This window comes from Homalodisca vitripennis, chromosome 5, assembly GCF_021130785.1.
Source record: "Homalodisca vitripennis isolate AUS2020 chromosome 5, UT_GWSS_2.1, whole genome shotgun sequence".
Classification (NCBI taxonomy): domain Eukaryota; kingdom Metazoa; phylum Arthropoda; class Insecta; order Hemiptera; family Cicadellidae; genus Homalodisca; species Homalodisca vitripennis.
The window spans coordinates 92397143-92418056 of record NC_060211.1 but is presented as its reverse complement, the minus strand read 5'-3'; the positions used below and the strand labels follow the sequence as shown (position 1 = coordinate 92418056).

The window sequence follows — 20914 nt, the reverse complement described above, 5'->3', positions numbered from 1 at the left end:
CATAAATTCACAGCAATGTAGCAAGAAATATACGTTTATATGAACCTTTTTTTCTTGTTCTTGTTCTCGAACTAATCACTAAAGTTGTGTCAACCTCTCGCTGAAATCCCTCCCCTCCACCCGCATATGTAAACACATGCTTACGTGGTTCTAGAGTTGATCACAATTCTTAGAAGGTCAGGGAAAGTAATTGATTTATGGTTTGATTATTCATCTTCGTACGCTCCACACTATTATGATGGTAGAAGAAACTTCATTCGTTTGCTTAATGAAATCAGTTCAAGAATTCTCCGAATTTTGGTCAACATTATTCAAACAAACAAGCAATCAAGCTTAGTGTCAAAACAGCATTCACTCAGATGCGGACGAGAGAAAAACACGGAAAACTCAATTGCTTCAAATGTCCTGAATGTCTTTCATCAAAGTAGCAAGACAATTCTTTAAAAGTCGTTTTCACTGTATCTGAAATACGCTAAATACATGTTGTCTTTGTCCGTGCATTCGTTAGGTATAAGGTGTCTCAGACCCCAACATCCGGTGTCCGGTATTCTTGGATCCGCCCAACGGAATAAAGTCTTCTAAAATCGATAATGCTCTTTGGCAGCCCCTGCTCTTCCCTTTCCATTATGCTGCAGCCAGCTGATAGGTGTCTCGAACTCGGAACTAACAAAATAGGTGATAATTACGGACACTACCTGGAACCATAATACATTGATTGACATTGATCACCTGAGAAATAAAATTCATTGTGTTTTATTTACCAGGAAATGTATTATGTATGAGTAATGCAAATTAATTGTTCCGTATATATCTACCTTCCTTCCTCTCTCATATTTATTCTCTGTTTAATCTTGTATAGTCCTGATGTATAGCAATGGCAGGTTCTATGATTCCTTGTTTACTTTCTTCTTTCTTTCTATTTACAGCAAAATCTTAAAATTTTATCAACGTTACGATGGCCACTGTCCCGGAATATAGTAATCATGCAATTATGTATTATTTTTATTGTCATTGATTATTTCAATCCGTTTGCAAGTAAAAGTTTGCAATATTTTATTTAAGGTAACAAATAAATTTACACAGTTAATAGAACAAAATTTTTTAATTAAGATGTTTGAATTAAATATAGGTTCATATAAAAAATTGCATTGAAATATCTCAACGTGCATTGTAATCAGGGGATAATAAATATGCAAATACATTTCGTATATATAACAGTGATAAGCCCATGCAGCGTAAGGCGGACGTGTAGGTTGCTGCGATCTGGAATGACATCACCGTCTAGTTTCGCCGTAAGGTTGGCAATACCTTTCTGACGTCATGCTGACGGTAAGCACTGCCACAGGATACTCCTCGAGAAATATGAATTCCTAACGCTGTTAAAACATTTTGTGTTATATATAAATATTCATTACTACATTTGTATAAGTGGCAATAGCCTAATTAAATATGAATATAACATGTAATAAACAAACAATACTCCACCCACCGGAACTCGAAACCCGATTTGTCGCTTGGAGGGCGGGAATGGTTAGCATTACACAACAACGCCGTTTCATTTGTCTATGAATTATTAGGTATTTATAAATGCAATATATATGCTTAAATTTATTTTGAAGTGGTTAAGCTTTTCTTCAGTATGCGATTTTTCCAATAAAGTTATTGTGTATCCACTTGGTCGGGAAGAAGTCAGTTGTAGGCACTGTAAAAAGATCGTTGGTCGGTAAGACCTTGGTACAAAACATTGAACTTCGTTTTAGAACCTTGACTTCATCGATCCTAGCCTTGCTTGGTTCGCCCACAACTCTTCTTTCTTTTCCTTATCCAAAAGTAAAAATATCGTTGTAATTCAGAATATTTGATTACGTGTATTCGGGCTCTGGACAAAATTTACACTAGTTTTCGCCAATTTTGAATACCCGTTATTTTGTTGAAAATCCTTCCGAACAGAACAGGTGGGGATCATTTCCTTTGTGGATGAACGTGAACGACCTTGCCCATGGTTTGCGGAGGGGGAAGGGGACCGGTCGGAATGTTAGGGAGGGGGTGATTCATCTATCCCCTCTCCTTTAGTTTTGAATTGTGTCTGTGTGTGTGTGGTGGTCCGTGGTCGGCTGAAGTCCGACAACCGTAGCTGTTACTTTACTTCCCATTTACACACAAACCCCACCACACTACCAATACTTTATTCAGTCAAACTTTGTTTAAACTTACATTTATGAAATATCTCAACTCAGGTTATGCAGAAAGTAAGTAATTTTGCTTCATTTCATTTTATTTTACATTAAGCTCTTATATTTCCATTAGTCGTTGATGATTTCGTTATGTAAAAATCACATGGTAATTTCAATTTAGTCGTATGCTCATATCATACGATTACATAACGAACTTTGAGCAGCTTTTTTATCAGGAGCAGCCGACGTCATTTTATCGATCAGCGTCTAGAGGTTAGACATCGTGATCATCCCGTACGCTACCGTCACCATACTACAAAATGGCGTCTGCTCGTCACTCGCTCTCTCATGCTGTGAACTGCCAGTGAACTCTCCTTTGTGATTGTGCTAATTTACAGTGCTGTGCGATTTCTCCATCTCCTATTTTAACTTTCGTTGTGTCTAAAAGTGAAAGATAGTGATTCTAGTTATTGAAAATCCAACCATGTGAGTATTTTTATGAATTTGGGTTTTTGTAATGTGAAAGGTGAATGACCTCGATCTGTGGGAAAATCCTCCTCGTCGAGCAATATTTGCATGTAAATGGGAGTTCTTTTAAGTGTTGAACCATGGGCTTATCTCATTGTATACATACATAGGTAACAAATTACTTAAAAGATCGTATTTCATGCTACCCTAGTACATCAGTTGCAAACCATCCATTGGTAAAGTTCTGGATTAGACCCAATAAAATGTGCTAAAAAAAAGATACTTAAGTTAAACCATATTTAACTCACTTTAAATCAAAACTCCTTAAGATAGACTCAATTATATCAATATCAATTTTGTATCATTACTATTTAGCCTTGTAGGCTTAATGGTTTTTTGTTGGGTTTGTAGCTACCTTACATAGCCTGTTACTTTGCCTGTTAATTATGATCATCATTCATATGGTTATTGCTTAACATTTATGATAGATAATGAGTTTGATGAAACTCCTGTAAGCAAGATAAGTGTGAAATTTTAAGCTCTATTTAGGCTTTTAACTGTTTTAGTAACATGTCCTATAAATGTGGTGATATTTTACAAATTAATATTTTGTAATGCCAAGATTGTTATACTATACGCAAATACTCAGGAGATTAATAAAATATAGCTTAACCTGTAACTTAAATAGGCTATTTTTTATAAAAAGCATCATACCTGGGGATTAAAGTACAATAGGTAAGTTGGCCCAGTTTTCAAATAAAAATTATCTAACTAGGTATATTTAATTATTATACACATCGATATAATCTACCAATAGTAATCAATTTCAATAGCAACTAAATCCTCAGTACCAACTGTGTACCTATACATTTTCATATTCCAAACACCATTTGTTTTATAAATAACTTATTTTAAATAAAAAAGATATTTAACTTTAGAAAACTAAACCAAATAACACACAGATTATTTACTGAGGCTTTCTCGGTTTAAGATGTTCATTTTGTTGTTACATTTTCTTTACTAGGCTATTTAAATGACATTTTTCCTGTCACCTGTCTTAATTTTATCGTTTGATTAATGGTTGTGGTTCCTTTATTATTTATGATATTACATAATTGTTTAAACTATTCTATTAATTTGAAACATGTTACTAATTTAGTATTGATATACGTTGATAGTTCTGTTTTTCAATGAGGTATCGATGATTGTATTAAACAATATAAAATCCAGGTACACTTATTGTACTCTGTCCTACCTTGGTAAAATTTGCCCCTAAATAATCTGTTAAAATTATTACATGAAAAATAAGCCTAGACTAGCAAATGGTTTTTATTAATATCTTAAGAACTAATGAGTCATCTTATCTTTAGGTAAAACTAATTTTAACAAAAATTATTTTTTTATTTGTATCAAATAAGCTATCACATTAACAAGGAAAGTGGAATATATTTGTTTATATTACTTCATTACCAATCATGATCCTGTTATCATTTTATTACTGTTAACAACAGTGCAAAGTTCATCTCTCCTGTCACAGATAGAAAGCATTTTAAAAAAGAAGCTTACAAGTTGGAGGTGCCAACATTTGTGTATAGGGTTGAAGTTAAATTCCATGTCCATTCAGAAGTTTCTGACTAATAATTATTGTGCATTTTATAAAAATTTAAATATTAGGCTAATAATTGTAGGAATAATACTACTATTATGTATTTTTATTAATTTATTAATTTTCAGATTGTTTCTTACTTTATTCACATCGCCTAAGATGATCGAAAACAACTGTTAGCCTAACAATTTCCTAACTTACTTTTAGGTTGATAGTCGGGGATGTAAACTAAGAATAGATCTAGGCTTTTTTTGAGGAGGGTTTAAGTAGACGGAAAAAATATTAGCTAATTTGGGAGCAATTAAGAAGTAATGAGTACAATAAAAAGTAATGGGAAAAGTGGAATTGTGGGTCTACAGATCGTATTGAAGGTTTTTGTCGTTACTCTTTGCGGTTTTGTGTCATTTTTGAGTTTATTCTTTTTCAGATATGATTTTATGTACCTAGCTCATGTTTTATGTGCAATTTCATATATTGTTTTACAATTTCTGATGGATTTCGTTTTGTAGTTCATTTAAAGAGGAAGGATGTAGTTTTACATGTGTGTTTGTAAGCATAGGCTATTGCTATTTATTGGTTGCCTGCTTTTGTGTCTTTGAAGATTTCAAACAAGTAACAATTGTTTCTTTTTGTCAGGGAAGGTAAGAAGATGCATGGAAAAATTCTCACATACTTCAGACTTAAAACAGGGCCAAGTTGCTGTAATTCTGAGCCAACCACATAATCTAACGATATCACAAATTAATATATTACAATCTAGGCTTTTTCAAGAAATTATAATAACACAAGACCAAGACAAGATCTTTTGCTTAATATTTTTCTTCAGTAGCGCAATATGTTTCTAATTTAAGCTATATTTAGTAAAACAAAGGTAATAACTTAATACTCTTATCAAATTAACTCTGTGAAGGTATTTTAATATCTCGGGTTATATTTATAATAAACAGGGTATTTATACACTCATTATAATTTAGTTATTCAACTGAAGTTTGTTATGGAACACTTTCCTCTTAAAATTAAATAACAAACAGTGTAAATTAAATAAAAGAATACCCAATGAAACCGATTGGTACGCATTACATGTAGTTGGGTTCTTCTTTGTATTATATATAAACAATCACCTATATATATGTGTTGGACATACAACATTTACAATTATATGTAGCATTTCTTCCCAGAAATCTGCGGACTACTACTTCTAGGGTTAAAAATGAAGGTTCTGTAACATTTATATTAAGCACTTTTGCACTTACATTTTTATCTGATTTTGGTTAAAAATAAGTTATTTAACCATAACTGTCTCACACATGTTATTAACATTACCTATTCGTATTTTAACCTCTTCCGAGTACTATGAATTTAAAAGGTTATGTTATATTTACTTGCACAGAAATTGCAAAAAGAAAAAAGACACGTCCTTACAACAATTGATGTTTAGAGGCCAATCATAAGAATTAAATTTACCTAAAATAAATAGATATTTGTGAGCCAAATATTATAAAATAATAAAGTATATGGTTTTTTAAGTGTATGGTTTATGGTATTGAGTATATGGTTTTTATCAACAAACTTTGAATTTTTCTTTATTTTATATATATATATATATATATATATATATATATATATAAATTATATAATACTCATAAGTAAAACAGTGGTTTACATGCTGTATTAATGTTATGGATTTATGTTTACAACGTCAATTAAATGGTAATTGAGAAGTTGTTTCAATATAATGTACAGGCTACTGCACAGACGATCATGTACTTACAGGGGAAAGGTTTTACTGTTTTCAAATTTCATTATGTTTTCACCTCGTGTTTTCAGTGACACTGTGTTTAAATTTAAAGTATGCCCAATCTAGTTAATTATTAAAAATTGGAACATTGTTTCTAAGTTAATTTATTATTTTGTTTCAGCTCCCCTCTCCATTTGTGAGACAAACAAAATAAGCCCAGTTTGTCGTGTGGTCAGAGACACACAAGACACAACGGACGGCCCCAGAGGACCGGGGGGTGCTTCTCGTGTCTCGGGAGGAAGGTGGGTTGTTTGTATCATCAGTATCCTCTTAAATCATTTTCATATCATGAATCGCTCCTCATTCATATATTGACAGAAGTATTTTATACATGCAAAGAAAATTTGCGTATCATTAAGATCCCTATCGTTTAAGAGGGAAATTCTATTAATTTTATAAGTTGTTGTTCTTAAACGGTTTACTTATTTTTCAGGGACGATTCTCGCTCCCTGCAATCCACCAAAAGACGTTGGGTTCCTCCTTCAACTGTCAGACGCGATGCACAAACCCCTGAAAACAGACATGATCAAGTCTTCCGCAAGGTGAGTGGCCTCCAATATTGTGTGTCTTTCTTATTGTGTTGTGTTGTGTACTGATCATAAGAAAGGCTGATATTTGTGTTGTACGGATCATAAGAAATGCTGATATGTGTGTTGTACGGATCATAAGAAAGGCTGATATGTAGTAGACATTGGGACAGTACTAAGAAGGTTGTGACCCAAGAACAAAAAAATTGAGTCATAATTGTAGATTTTTTTGAGGAGAGTGAACCTTATAGGGTGTTTCATAAACTTCTGACTATGTTTAGTAATGTATAGTCGCAAAACATAGGTAGTTTTTAATTCATCTAAGAAAGGTAACATTTTTTTAACTAAAGCGTTATGATTATAAATAACATCCATGTTCTTCAATAGAAATTTTTTATTTTTGTTATGAATGGATTTATTTTTTATAAGTTTTTTAAAATTTATACATTCAATTAATCTCTTTACCATCATAATAAATATTCTGCGAGTACTTTTAATTTTCTTAGTGTTTTCTTCGTGTGATATAGATGATTTTGTATAAACAAAAAGCAATTTATTACATTTTATCTCAGACATAATTCGCGCAAAAATTAATAAATAAAACTACATTTAGATTGTACTGTGTGCAGCAGTCCTTGAATAACAAGAACTCTCATGAAGATGTCTATTGTAAATGTTTGAAGTTAAAGTATATTTGGAATCAGCTACCCATTATAACTTGTGTCTGTAGTGATCCCTTGGGGTGTGGGGGTGTGAAGCATTAGAATCTAATGTTGAGAACTAGATTTTGGTAACTAAAACAGCCATGTCAAACAGGGTATGGGTCATTTTCAGATTGAGAGCAAATATGATGTAGTAAAAAAAAAAAAAAAAAAAAATTAAAAATATTTCAAAACACAACAGCAGTGCTCCATAGTTATCATAGTAACAGTTACTGAAGTATCAGAGCTTAATTTTTACAGTTTATATATTTTTTTTATATTTGAAGTTGGAGACACCTGAAATTATGTCTCCTCGCCGACAGTATTAAAAAATTTATTTTAAGGTTTAATTAAAAAGTTAAACCACAAAATTTATATTATCTTATTAGTCACTGTCATCAGTAAGATGAATATATAAGAAATTTTCATAATTTTCAAGAATTGAAGGTATTTTATTAGAAAAAAGTATGCTCAAATGAGAAAAATAAAATAATCAGAACGATTTAAAAAAAAAACACCAAAATAAAATATAAGTAAAATCAAAACTTACTTGACGTTGTTTATTAGATGTTTTGTTTAATCGAAATTACAAACACAACTCTTTTTTTCCATTATTTACGTTTCAATGTGCAAAAAAGTAATCGTCTGCGAGGAGACATTCTGTCGAGGATTTCCGCTAATTCAACAACGCACTTAGTTAGACCCGGTAAGATTATGAGGTTATGTCCGATTCCGTAACGGCTCACAACACCGATAATATGAACGCAATTGTTCAAGAAATACGTTGTTACATTACCGTCGGCGAGTAGACATCTAATTAATATACGCAAATAAATAATTACCTGGATTGGGTTTTAAAAGAAGATTTTACGAATTTGTCGAACAAGAACAATATTAACCTGTAACGCGGAATATCCACAACTCATAACACACAAGACAGGGAACGCTGGAATTGAATTCGTGTTTTTGTGGTATTGGAAAAAAGGTTGTTGTCTTAGAGATAGTTCTGGGGACATGAAAAAAACGCAAAATATCCTTTATTTAGAAATAATATTGATTTATTCACAGGTTGTGGTCAAAGAGATTATAATTGGAAGATGACTTACTCCTTGTATTACAATTGAAGAATAGAGATTTATATTGTAGATTTGTAGAGACATTCTCATGGCAACTGTTGGGGACAGTCAGCGAGGGGACAAAATGAGAGTTATAACATTTATTGGACAATAACTAATTATCATTTTATTTTTAAATGGGTCTATCTAACTACTTAGCATACTTTTGTTAATCCTTAACCTATTATAATTTTTATTTGTTAATTTAATAAAATGATATTAGCCTGGGAATGATATTAGTTCTCAATTTGAAAATGACCCGTATGTTTGATTTGTTCTTTAAAAATAATAATGATTCCCTTTTTCTCATAAATCATGCAATTTAATTCTATAACTGAATTGCTAACAGCAGCAACAAGTCTCATCAAGTAATAAGTAGCTTAGTTCCGCTAGTTACACAAATCATACATCTGTATTCAATTTAAATTGTTATAACCTCAAACTCAATTTAAAAATAATAAAAGGCAATTTGAGACCCTGTATCTATTTAATTTGATACAGGATTGCATTATTGCCTTATAGTAAACACCATCACCCATTCTGCCCTGCTTCATATTAGTCTGGCAGAAGTTATGATTGGTACAGAACATTTATTTTAATCTCATAATGTTGCAAATTAGCCATGTAAACTTTGTTGTTATGTATTTCACATATATATTCAAGATGGTTTGTAAAAATTGATGTGGAAAAGAATTAAACTGTATTATTATCAGTATACAGTGTAGTTATGTATGTTTCTTGGTTGCTAAATCAAGTAAGAAGTTCTGAACCAATTAAGACAATATTATTAATCAATTAGTGCTGTGACATTTTTTCATAGGCAACAATTTAAACAGATAAACTTAATGAGAAAATAAAAAAAGATATTGCAAATGCTTGCTTAGTGTGTTGGTATGTCAGATTGGTTATTTGATTGATATTGTTTTTGAATATCCTTCAAGAAACCTAAAACACATAATTAAAAATAAAAGGCAATTTGAGACCCTGTATCTATTTCATTTGATACAGGGTTGCATTATTGCCTTATAGTAAACACCATCTCCCATTCTGCCTTGCTTCATATTAGTCTGGCAGAAGTTATGATTGGTACAGAAGATTTATTTTAATCTCATAATGTTGCAAATTAGCCATATAAACTTTGTTGTTATGTATTACATATATATATATATATATATATATATATATATATATATATATATTCAAGATTGTTTGTAAAAGATGACGGGGAAAAGAATGACTGTACTATTATTATCAGTATACAGTGTAGTTTTGTATGTTTCTTTATAGCTAAATTAGGTAGGAGGTGGTGAACCAATTAAGAAGATATTATTAATCAATTAGTGCTGTGACATTTTTTCATAAGCAACAATTTAAACAAATAAACTTGATGAGAAAACAAAAAAATATATTGCAAATACTTGCTTGAGTGTGTTGGTATGTCAGATTTGTTATTTGATTGATATGGTTTTTTGAATATCCTTCAAGAAACCTAAAACACATTACTAAAAATAAAAGGCAATTTGAGACCCTGTATCTATTTCATTTGATACAGGGTTGCATTATTGCCTTATAGTAAACACCATCTCCCATTCTGCCTTGCTTCATATTAGTCTGGCAGAAGTTATGATTGGTACAGAAGATTTATTTTAATCTCATAATGTTGCAAATTAGCCATATAAACTTTGTTGTTATGTATTACATATATATATATATATATATATATATATATATATATATATATATATATATATATATATATATTCAAGATTGTTTGTAAAAGATGACGTGGAAAAGAATAATCAAACTGTACTATTATTATCAGTATACAGTGTAGTTTTATATGTTTCTCGATTGCTAAATTAGGTAGCAGGTGGTGAACCAATTGAGAAGATATTATTAATCAGTTAGTGCTGTGACATTTTTTCATATGCAACAATTTAAACAGATACACTGGATGAGAAACTTAAAAAAAGATATTGCAAATGCTTGCTTAGTGTGTTGGTATGTCAGATTTGTTATTTGATTGATATTGTTTTTTGAATATCCTTCAAGAAACCTAAAACACATAATTAAAAATAAAAGGCAATTTGAGACCCTGTATCTATTTCATTTGATACAGGGTTGCATTATTGCCTTATAGTAAACACCATCACCCATTCTGCCTTGCTTCATATAAGTCTGGCAGAAGTTACGATTGGTACACTATAAATATATATATTTTACTTCAAATCTGTCTTAAAAATGCTTTAAGAATTACTTTTTACAAATAATGATTCGAGGTATTTAAAAATTTTTTTACTCATTACTTAAGCAAGAATGGGCCTATATCTACCAGGTCTTCAAACATTCTTTTCTCCTAATTACGACAATTAATATCCATAGGATTCCTATTCTTTGTCAAATCATGTATAGCTAAATTTATAAATGGAAAATTTTAAATTTATATAAAGCCTTCTATATATTTGGAAAACAATATTGTTTTCCACTTTTTATGTTAGGTTTAAGATTTATTTTCCTATATCTTTAGTTTTAAGTATATTTGGAACTTATTATTGATTCAAGAGTTAATAAATATTATACAAGTGATTATTTTGCCTCAACAAAAGAAGGTAGGTTTTTATCTGACGTATCTAATTGTTAAGTTTTGTTTTTTTAATAATACATAGAAGGGATTATTATCTCTCAATAAAAGTAGGTTTTAATCTGAAATATGTAAAATTGTTGTAAGTTAGGATATTTTTATTTATTATACATAGAAGGGATTATTATCTCTTAATAAAATTAGGTTTTAATGTGACATATCTAATTGTTGTTAAGATTTGATATTTTTATTTACCATACATAAGAATTTTGGAAAAAACCAATTTGTAAGTTGGAGTTAGTACATATTGTAATAGTGAGATCAAAAGAATGTTACAAGCTGTATTTGATATCCATAATAAACTGATAATATTGAAGTGCTTAAAACACAATTGATAAAACATTACCTTCTGATAATAATGTATTTAAAGTAAGTAAATCATTAGTTATTGAATTTTGTGTTTTGGACCAGTATTTTCTATTTCTAAAATTGGGTCTTGGGGCGATTTGGCAGCACCTTTCTTGCGTAAGATCGAGTGTTACTTAATTGCCCAACATTAACTTCTCTCATCCATTCTGTTTTGCTCTTCATGAGTTGAGCAGAAGTTGTGATTGATACATTTTTCATTCAACTTCTATCAAACTCCCATGAAATAAATTTGATAATTTTGTTAATTATATTTATTAGATTTATATTGATATTTAGGTCTAATGATCCAGCCTAATTGGGCTTATTTATCCACACATGTATTCATATTTTTGTTATTTCTGGCTACACAATATTCCACAGTGTTGCTGGGCCTCCCATCTACACATTATAGTTAACATTTACATAACCATTGGTTACGTAATATATAGGAGTTGTGAGAGGTATCTATTTTAAAGATATAAACATTAAAATGGTTTTTAGTTTTTCTCGTAGTAAGTGTATACTATTCAAGTATTTAAATAAGAACGTACAAAACTGTCAAGAAGTTTATTTCTGGCGGTAAAAAACAGAACAATATAAAATACATATGGATACATATTAAGTATATCTTCAAATATGACATTTCCTGTAACTTAACTTTACTAAAAATAAGAGAGTAAAAGTTTTTTAAGGTTAACATTGTTCTCATGGGGCTAAAACCAAGATGGTTGTTGGTACGGTACCTTTTAGGACTAATAAAAGTTTTGCAAATTGTAGGGTGTAATATTTTTATCAGTTATTTTTATTGTGACAAAGGGACCGAGCCTGTAAGGTATATTTTGTAGCATTTTTGTTCAAATACAATTTGATTCAAGTATATTAAGATATTTAAACGACTTTTTAAGAATAAACAAGAATAACAACAGCTCTTGCAATATTTTAGCATAGAGTAATCATAAGGAAATGACCAAGCAATGCCATCAGACAATATATATTCTACAAATACTAAATGTATATTGGTCAAATAATAGCAAAATATGTTGTAGTACAAGAAAGCGGCAATAGATCATTTGCTGTAATTTATTTAGTGGGCTTGCCTTGATAGATCTCCCGCTCGTCTTATTTGTGTTAATAACAAATCTGGGTCTTTAGTAATTTCCTACCAGTGGCCAGACAATTCTGAATGTACTATCCACATATTGTAGTAATAGTTATAATATTTTTGCAATGTTCTCGATTTCTATGATAATGATTTTGTTGTAGGTGCGGGGCATTCTCAACAAGCTCACTCCGGAGAAGTTCCAGAAGCTGAGTGATGACTTGCTGCAAACAGAACTCAACTCCAGTGTTATTCTCAAAGGTGTCATTTTTTTGGTAAGCTTTGTTCATCATCATTGTTACCAATTGCTGGCATAAATTTCTCAAATATTCAGCATATGTAAGCAGTGTAACATCGCTTGTGATTGAAAATTTTAATACAAGTAAAACTATTAATATTATTTAGTAGTCTGTAGAAATGTAAATTTATACTTAGTTATCAATTATATTTTGTAGTTTCTGTTTATTTTTGAATTATATTGTAAACTAGCAGGCTTTGCACGCAATTCTGTAGTTTTTGCACATGTATGATCATTTCTGGTTGGAGTGAATTATATAATCGATGCCAATGTTGAGTTAGCCATGATCAATAAAGTCAAAAAGTGTATATTTATTGCCATTCTAGCCATTCTGGTTTTAGTTTTTTGTGCCATATTTGATTTGACCTTGTTTCTTCGATAAAGTAAAAATACATCCATACACTGATTGATAATCCTATCTCTGTCAAAAGACAACTAATATTAGTTGTATAGTAGTCTTTAAATTTATCCTTACTCTATGCTTCTAAGACTAAATATAAACACAGTGAAAATATGATTAAATTAATTAAACATGTTGTTGTGCTGTTGTAAAACAATGTTTACACTGAACAGTTTATTAGATTTAAAAGTCTTTCAATTAATAATATTTGTTTACTGTAATGCAACTTGATGAAATGTTTCACAGCTTCGGAACATAGCCTGGTGGGGTTTTCAGAATAGGAATATAATTTTTTAACGAGAGATCCTAACAATCTCCATGAAAAAGTTTGGTATAATTGGTAATACACAGAAACACACATGCACATAAGAATTTTAGTATAAATTGGTTGATTTAATTCTGTACTTTGTAATAAATGTATTTATATCCATATACAATTATATCATGTATCTTTTGCAGATCTTTGAAAAGGCGCTAGATGAACCGAAGTACAGTTCTATGTACGCACAGCTGTGCAAGCGCCTGACCGAAGAAGCACCCAACTTTGACCCTCCATCCAGCCCTTGCACATTCCGTGTGTTGCTACTAAACAAGTGCAAGACAGAGTTTGAGAATCGTTCGCACGCGTCCGAAGCCTATCCTGATGACGCAATCTTGTCCCCTGAAGATGAGGAGCGAAAACAGAATGCCAAACGCAAGATGCTGGGCAACATTAAGGTAGAAACACTTACCTTGTTGCTTTTAGTTCTCTTTACGATTAAGAATCTTGATTTACTCTAAGCGTAACTAATACAGATACAAGATTTTTATTTCATTCAGGTACCCAAGTTATAAGATTTATTTCTTGAAATACTTAATTGAGTAAATAACTGATAATGAACCATTCTTACGAATTAATTATAATCATTAATCAAGTATTAAATCTTAAATCATTTGAAAGATAAATTTATATTTTACGTAATGTGTATAGCTGCAGTAAGTTGGGTAACTAGTTGTATAATGGCTCCATCACTATAAGCCCAGGAGTCATACTCATTTCGCTCTGTAATAAATTGTGTTGGATTGTAGTTTATCGGAGAACTTGGAAAACTGGAGATCTTGGCGGAAGGGATCCTGCACAGATGTATTCAGCAGTTGTTGGGCACCACACATCGCAACAAGCCCATGGCAGAGGATCTGGAGTGCCTCTGTCAGATAATGAGAACCTGTGGTCGCAATCTGGACACAGACATGGGAGCAGTGAGTATTCATCTTGTACAATTTTGTATCCTTTATATTCACCTGTAATATATCCTTTATGCAACTACCACAATAGCCACTGAGTCATTGTGCAGAGTTTCGTTGTGAGTGGTTAGGTTATGTCTGCAAGTTCTGCTTTGTTGCGTTATTATTACGTAGCGATTTTTGAGATTGCTGATAAATTCAAGTAACTGGCTTGTATCAAGTTTTGCTTTGAGCTTAAGAAATCACCAACGGAAACTTAAGCAATGCTTCAAGAAGCTTTTGAAGTACATTCAAATCACATAAATTGCTATGTAATGATAAAACACAACAAAGCACAACTTTTAGGCATAAAATAATCACTGACAACAATGAAACTCTGCATAATGACACAGTGGCTATCGCGTCTGAGGCTACTGGCACGCCGGCTTGTACAGTTACATCCAGTAAAAATAGTGAGTATGGTCCGGGAACTTTCTGATACCACCTCGTACAGTAGAACATGTAATCCTTTAACATAATTTTCTCCATAACACCATTATTTTCATACCTGCAACTCTTTTGTGACATTATTATAAAGTACGCATACAGGATTTAAAACAAATTTCTAAATCGAGTGGCCAGTTCAGTAAATCTTAAATATTTCCCAGACTGGTTTACATCAATGTAAAAACTTCTACTTCTTCTAAACTTAACTGTAAAACAGAAGATAAAAAGGTTTTTTCCTTCCTGAGGGAAAAGGACAGTTTGTCTCCGTGCTTAGTCCTAAAAGGACCTTTGCGCCTCCCTTATTTTAATTTTGTGTCCTCAAAGTAAAAAAAGGTTACAAGGCCACAAATTTTATGTATTGACTTATTTTCCATACCGACATATACTGAAAAAATTACATTATTGTAAAACTTGCATTATGGTAAGGGGTTCAAAAAAATGTTCTTATGTCTGATTTTAGAACGTGTAACTGGAAGAAAAATGGTTTATAATAAAATGCTCATTATTGATATATATATATATATATATATATATATATATATATATATATATATATATATAGCCTATACGTTTATTTACGTAAATTTTTACGTAATTTATTTACTTAAAGGCATCATAACTAATCAAAGTACGAACAATTTTTCCATTGAAGTTTAAAAAATGACAGTTAATGGGTTAAAATAATACTTAGACAAGTAAAACATCACCAATTTATTCAGTAACAAACTGATAAACAAAACGATTTTGAGAATTCAAGGCTGTTAAATATTACATGATTATTTTCATTAGATAAATTGTTTACTCTGAAATATTGCATTTTAAAATGTAGCTTCTTGCCTTTTTGCCATTAAAAATTGTTCATAACATGAATTTTCATCACATTGAATGTATTGAGATTGTTTATAAACGTTCTACAGCACTAGTAATTTTTCTATGTTCATTAAAGAATTTGTATATGTAGGATACATATTTTGAAACACTTGGATACAATTTTGGAAGTATTGACATAAATGGAATTAAAATTTAGGTATTATAAGATATAGTACAAAAGTAAAAACAATGTTATGATTACAGAAACTGATGGAGCAATACTTCAAGCGTATGGAGAAGCTTGCGAAGAACAACGAGTTGCCTTCTCGTATCCGCTTCATGTTGCAAGACACAATCGAACTGCGTCGAGACAAGTGGGTGCCGCGCAAGGCCACTAGCACTGAGGGCCCAATGCCCATCAACCAGGTACATGATCATTCATATTGCAAGACACAATCGAACTTGTCAAGACAAGTGGGTGTCGTGTAAGGTCACTAACACTGAGGACCCAATGCCCATCAACCAGGTACATGATCATTCATATTGCAAGACACAATCGAACTTGTCGAGACAAGTGGGTGTCGTGTAAGGTCACTAACACTGAGGACCCAATGCCCATCAACCAGATACATGATCATTCATATTGCAAGACACAATCGAACTTGTCGAGACAAGTGGGTGTCGTGTAAGGTCACTAACACTGAGGACCCAATGCCCATCAACCAGGTACATGATCATTCATATTGCAAGACACAATCGAACTTGTCAAGACAAGTGGGTGTCGTGTAAGGTCACTAACACTGAGGACCCAATGCCCATCAACCAGGTACATGATCATTCATATTGCAAGACACAATCGAACTTGTCGAGACAAGTGGGTGTCGTGTAAGGTCACTAACACTGAGGACCCAATGCCCACCAACCAGGTACATGATCATTCATATTGCAAGACACAATTGAACTTGTCGAGACAAGTGGGTGCCGTGCAAAGTTACTAACACTGAGGGCTCATTAACCCTTTCCAGGCCAGGCGACAAAATATTGCCGTCGGTGACATATGCGAAAAGCGCCAGGCGGCAATATATTGTCTCTTGATATTCATCGTTTTCTTAAATAAATACGACGTCAAATGATTAAAGTTTTATGTTTTTTTATTCCCTAGTATATTTGTAGATAATTAATATGAATATAATTTTTATTTTGAAGTTCTATGCATTTCTATTTCGTAATTGTCACGTGACATTATCAGCTGACTTGATCTTTCGTTGTTAATTCTTTGTGCTTTGTTGTAATCGTATTATTGTATGCTGGATTCTTCTTCATTATTTTATTTTGTGGTTGTAAATATTAGTAGTTTTAGTTGTTACGTGCTTAGCTATTGTGTGTAGTAGTTACAATGACTGACAATTTGGGACCTCACAGGAGTGAAATTGTAAATATTACATTTGTAAAATAGAAAAAGTGTGAAGAAATTTCAAATAAAATTGTGTAAATATTTCTTGGTAAATAGTGTTTTTTAACTGTATTGAAACTGTTTATGGATCCTACAATTATCTTTTTACCGGTTCATCCATAATGTGAATATTTATTTTAAGTTTCTTGCAGTGTAAGAGTCAGTTGCTTTAACACTTACAAAATGATGCAAAGTACAATTATGGGTATTTATACAAAATGTGTCATAAAAAATTTATTTATGAGAGAAATAACACAAAATTTTTTATGGTTGTTCTTTTCTAAATGTAAAATATAATAAAGTAGCTTCCCACAGTAAAATTATTTTTCCTTTATTAGTTATTTGCAAAAAAAATAAAAAATAAATTTTTTTATGTAATCTATTAAAACAGATTACATTAATCTGAATCTATTAATTTTTTTTTTAAATTTTATATTACTTAAAACTACATCTATATTTTTTTGTTGATAGTATATATCTATACGAGTAATTTGGTGCAACTTTTAGGTCATTCTCTAATTTTTTTTGAAAACTTATAAATTTTAATCTAAGAGACTGCAAAATCGCCAATTTTAGCCTGGCACTTTTGGCTAGTCACAAGGGGATATGAGATGTGAAAAAATTTTGCAACATCTCACATTTGCTCCTGGTCCTGAAAGGGTTAACTAGGTAAATAATGTTTCATATTGTAAGACCCTTTCTATTCTAAGAACAGATCATCATGGTCAATTTATATTTAGTGCTGGATTACAGACATGTTATATAATCATAGGTTGTATGAGTGGTGTAGGCCAACATTGATAGCAACTAAACTGATAACTAAATAATATTAAAATTGTCTTTCCTGTCATTGATAATTTGTTTTGAATTACTTGTCATATCTCAATAGTAAGCTCCCCACATTTAAACATACAAAACCTCTTAAAACTAGGACAATATGTAGTTATCTGCACTCTTAAAATACTTTTATTTTAAGTCCAAATTCTCAGTTTTTCAAGCCCAAGAACGATGTAAGTAAAATTGTATCCAAATAATATCTTCCTCTTACACCTTAGGAGGCCGCAATAACATAAAATTCATCGAATAATACCACTATATTTTAAAGAAATTTGGAGATGTTCAGTGAAAATTGTTACATTTTAAGAATTGAATCTTTACCTCTGTATACTTTCATTTTATAGAAGAAATATTATTAATTCAAGGATATTAATATACGCCTTTATCTACAAACAATATTCAACTTAAACTGTTTGAAAATATTTCAAATCACCTGTAGCCATTATGAAAACTGTTAGTAGCAGACAATTTTTGTATGTAGTGTACTTGAGCTTAACTACCCTGATCATGGCATAACTGTTGAAATACAAGTTGGTAGATAAAAAAATGTATTTAAAGTGTACTACATTTATTTTTTCGATTTAATAGTTATAGTAGCCCTTTACAGTTACATCAATTTCATATAATATACAATTTAATGTAAATAAAAGTCGTTTGTAAAGCAGGTATTTGGTCTTTCGATCATATGTTATTTAGTTTGCTTATTTAAACTCATATGTGACAGATACGGCCAAATACAAAATAATTGAATCGGAAAAAGTAAGCGCTCTGTGGTGTAATGGTAGCACATTCACCCGGCAAGTGAGAGATCCGGGTTCGACTCCCGGCGGAGCAAGTACTTTTTGCGATTCAGTGTTTATTATATATATATATATATATATATATATATATCTGTCTTAATATCCAATATACGAAGAAAACATGTACAAATTTAAATTATATCTTTTAGTTTGAATTAATTAGTGAATAATGTGAAGTAAATTGGTACTATTTACTATATATATATAATGTTATTAACTCCAAATTACAGGGTTATCTTTATATTAGAATAATGAATGGTCAATAATTAAAACCCATTTTTAAAATTATTTTATTTCCAGACATGTTTCGGTATTAAACCATTATCAGTGTGAACATTAACCTGAGTTAAGAATTAACTCTAGAGTATATAATTAACTCTTTATTTATATATATATATATATATATATATATATATATATATATAAATATACTTCCTTTAACCCTTTGAGTGCCACATGAAGTGGTGGAGGTCATGCAGCCAGTGCCAATCATTTGTGACAGGCCATTCCCCTCAGTGCCAAGCACTATTTTTATGTTACTGCAGTATTTTACTAAAAAATTAACATCTTCCTTAAAACTTAACATAATGGGAGACTTTTTGCTTTATTATTTAGGGCAAGATACAGGCTACAAATTGGTATATATATATATATATATATATATATATATATATATATATATATATATGTGTGTTTTGACTATAAATTAAAAAAAAAAAAACATTTATATATGTGTATAAAAAAAAACACATTTCTTTTGTTTAAGATACAAAAAGTATTTATTTATTTTTGTTTTATAAGTGTTATGTGCCAATTTTATGTTTCCCCATGTTAGTTGGAAATAAATGTACCAAGTTTCATAAAAATACATTTATATATAACTGAGTTTTGAATTTTTTTTATATACTGCTGCAAAATGCTGAAAACCTGCACCAACATGCACGCTTACTCTTGTTCATGTAAGATATATTTAACTAGTTTTATGAAATTAAATCAAGGTAGATTATACAAATGTTATTTATTTATTATGAACAGACTTAAATTAATTACTTTGGGCTTATTTCATTAGGCCTATTATATTAAATCCTTCAGATGAAATAACTGATTGAGTGTTTTTATCATATAGGCTAAGAATGAATTAATGTATTTTCGCGGTCAGATTCCGTTATATGCCCCCAACGCTTAAACTTTTTTCAATGAACTTGGAACATTATAAAACGATGTAGTTGAGTAACAGAACTAACATTCCATCAATCAACAAGCATTTCCAGGTATTGCGATCAGTATTGTTGTCGCTGTTATCTCATCTTTCTCGAGAATCCCGATTACGGCAGGCCGCACGGCATCACATGATTAGCTAGTAACCAATTTATTGTAATTCATTATAATCATACGTAAATGAGAAATTAGCGTTGGGGGCATAATGTTAGTTCTATTACTCAACTACATCGTTTTATAACGTTCTAAGTTCATTGAAAAAAGTTTAAGCGTTGGGGGCATATAACGGAATCTGACCTATTTTCGCTTAAGGGCGATCTGTTCCTTTTACTCATTTCGGCAAACTATACCTTATTCAAAAATGAAAATGAACTGAAGTAATAAAAGTAGGAAACTTTTAAAACACTAATCAAAATGTCAACACAGCCACACTAGACAGCTAGCAGAAACAACTGAACGTAAACAAAACAACTGCAGCGTGACAACAGGCGGTTCGCGCCACAGCCTTCTAGATATCAGCTACATAAAAATATTGTATACTATATATACAAACTATCACTACGTGAATTATGTCGTACATTTCTTTGGCTTTAATTTGATACGTTTTACGATATCATACGGCAGTATTTAGCAACAGGATGACCAATATTGGAAAGGCCGATCTAGTCGGCCCTTGGCAATTTTCGTCAATACCATCGGGCCGATTAGATCGGCCCTTGGCACTATGCGGAAACGTTGCTAGGCCGATTAAATCGGCTCTTGGCACTCAAAGGGTTAATAAGTTTTTTCTTTAAGCATAAATTTAAGTTTCGCTTGAGAATGCATTTCTAAGAAATTCAGTGTCTGCTCACACCTGCTTATTGTTTTACAAAACTTGATTCTTCGGTAAAAAGTTCTTGATCCAATTTTAT

At 31.2% G+C, this 20914-nt stretch overlaps 1 protein-coding gene across 2 annotated transcripts in view; it reads left to right on the top strand.

Moving 5' to 3' along the window:
* LOC124362516 (eukaryotic translation initiation factor 4 gamma 2) overlaps positions 1-20914 on the top strand; it is a 92685-nt gene that overhangs the window by 55638 nt on the left and 16133 nt on the right. The window contains exons 1-7 of one of the 2 annotated variants that reach the window (XM_046817091.1): positions 2080-2249; positions 6168-6288; positions 6480-6588; positions 12642-12752; positions 13635-13892; positions 14244-14414; positions 15960-16121. In XM_046817091.1, the coding sequence (XP_046673047.1) occupies positions 2219-2249; positions 6168-6288; positions 6480-6588; positions 12642-12752; positions 13635-13892; positions 14244-14414; positions 15960-16121 (963 nt within the window). In that variant the 5' untranslated portion in view covers positions 2080-2218. Of the gene's footprint in view, positions 1-2079; positions 2250-6167; positions 6289-6479; positions 6589-12641; positions 12753-13634; positions 13893-14243; positions 14415-15959; positions 16122-20914 lie in introns of those variants that run through there. The other variant, XM_046817092.1, reaches the window with a different exon arrangement.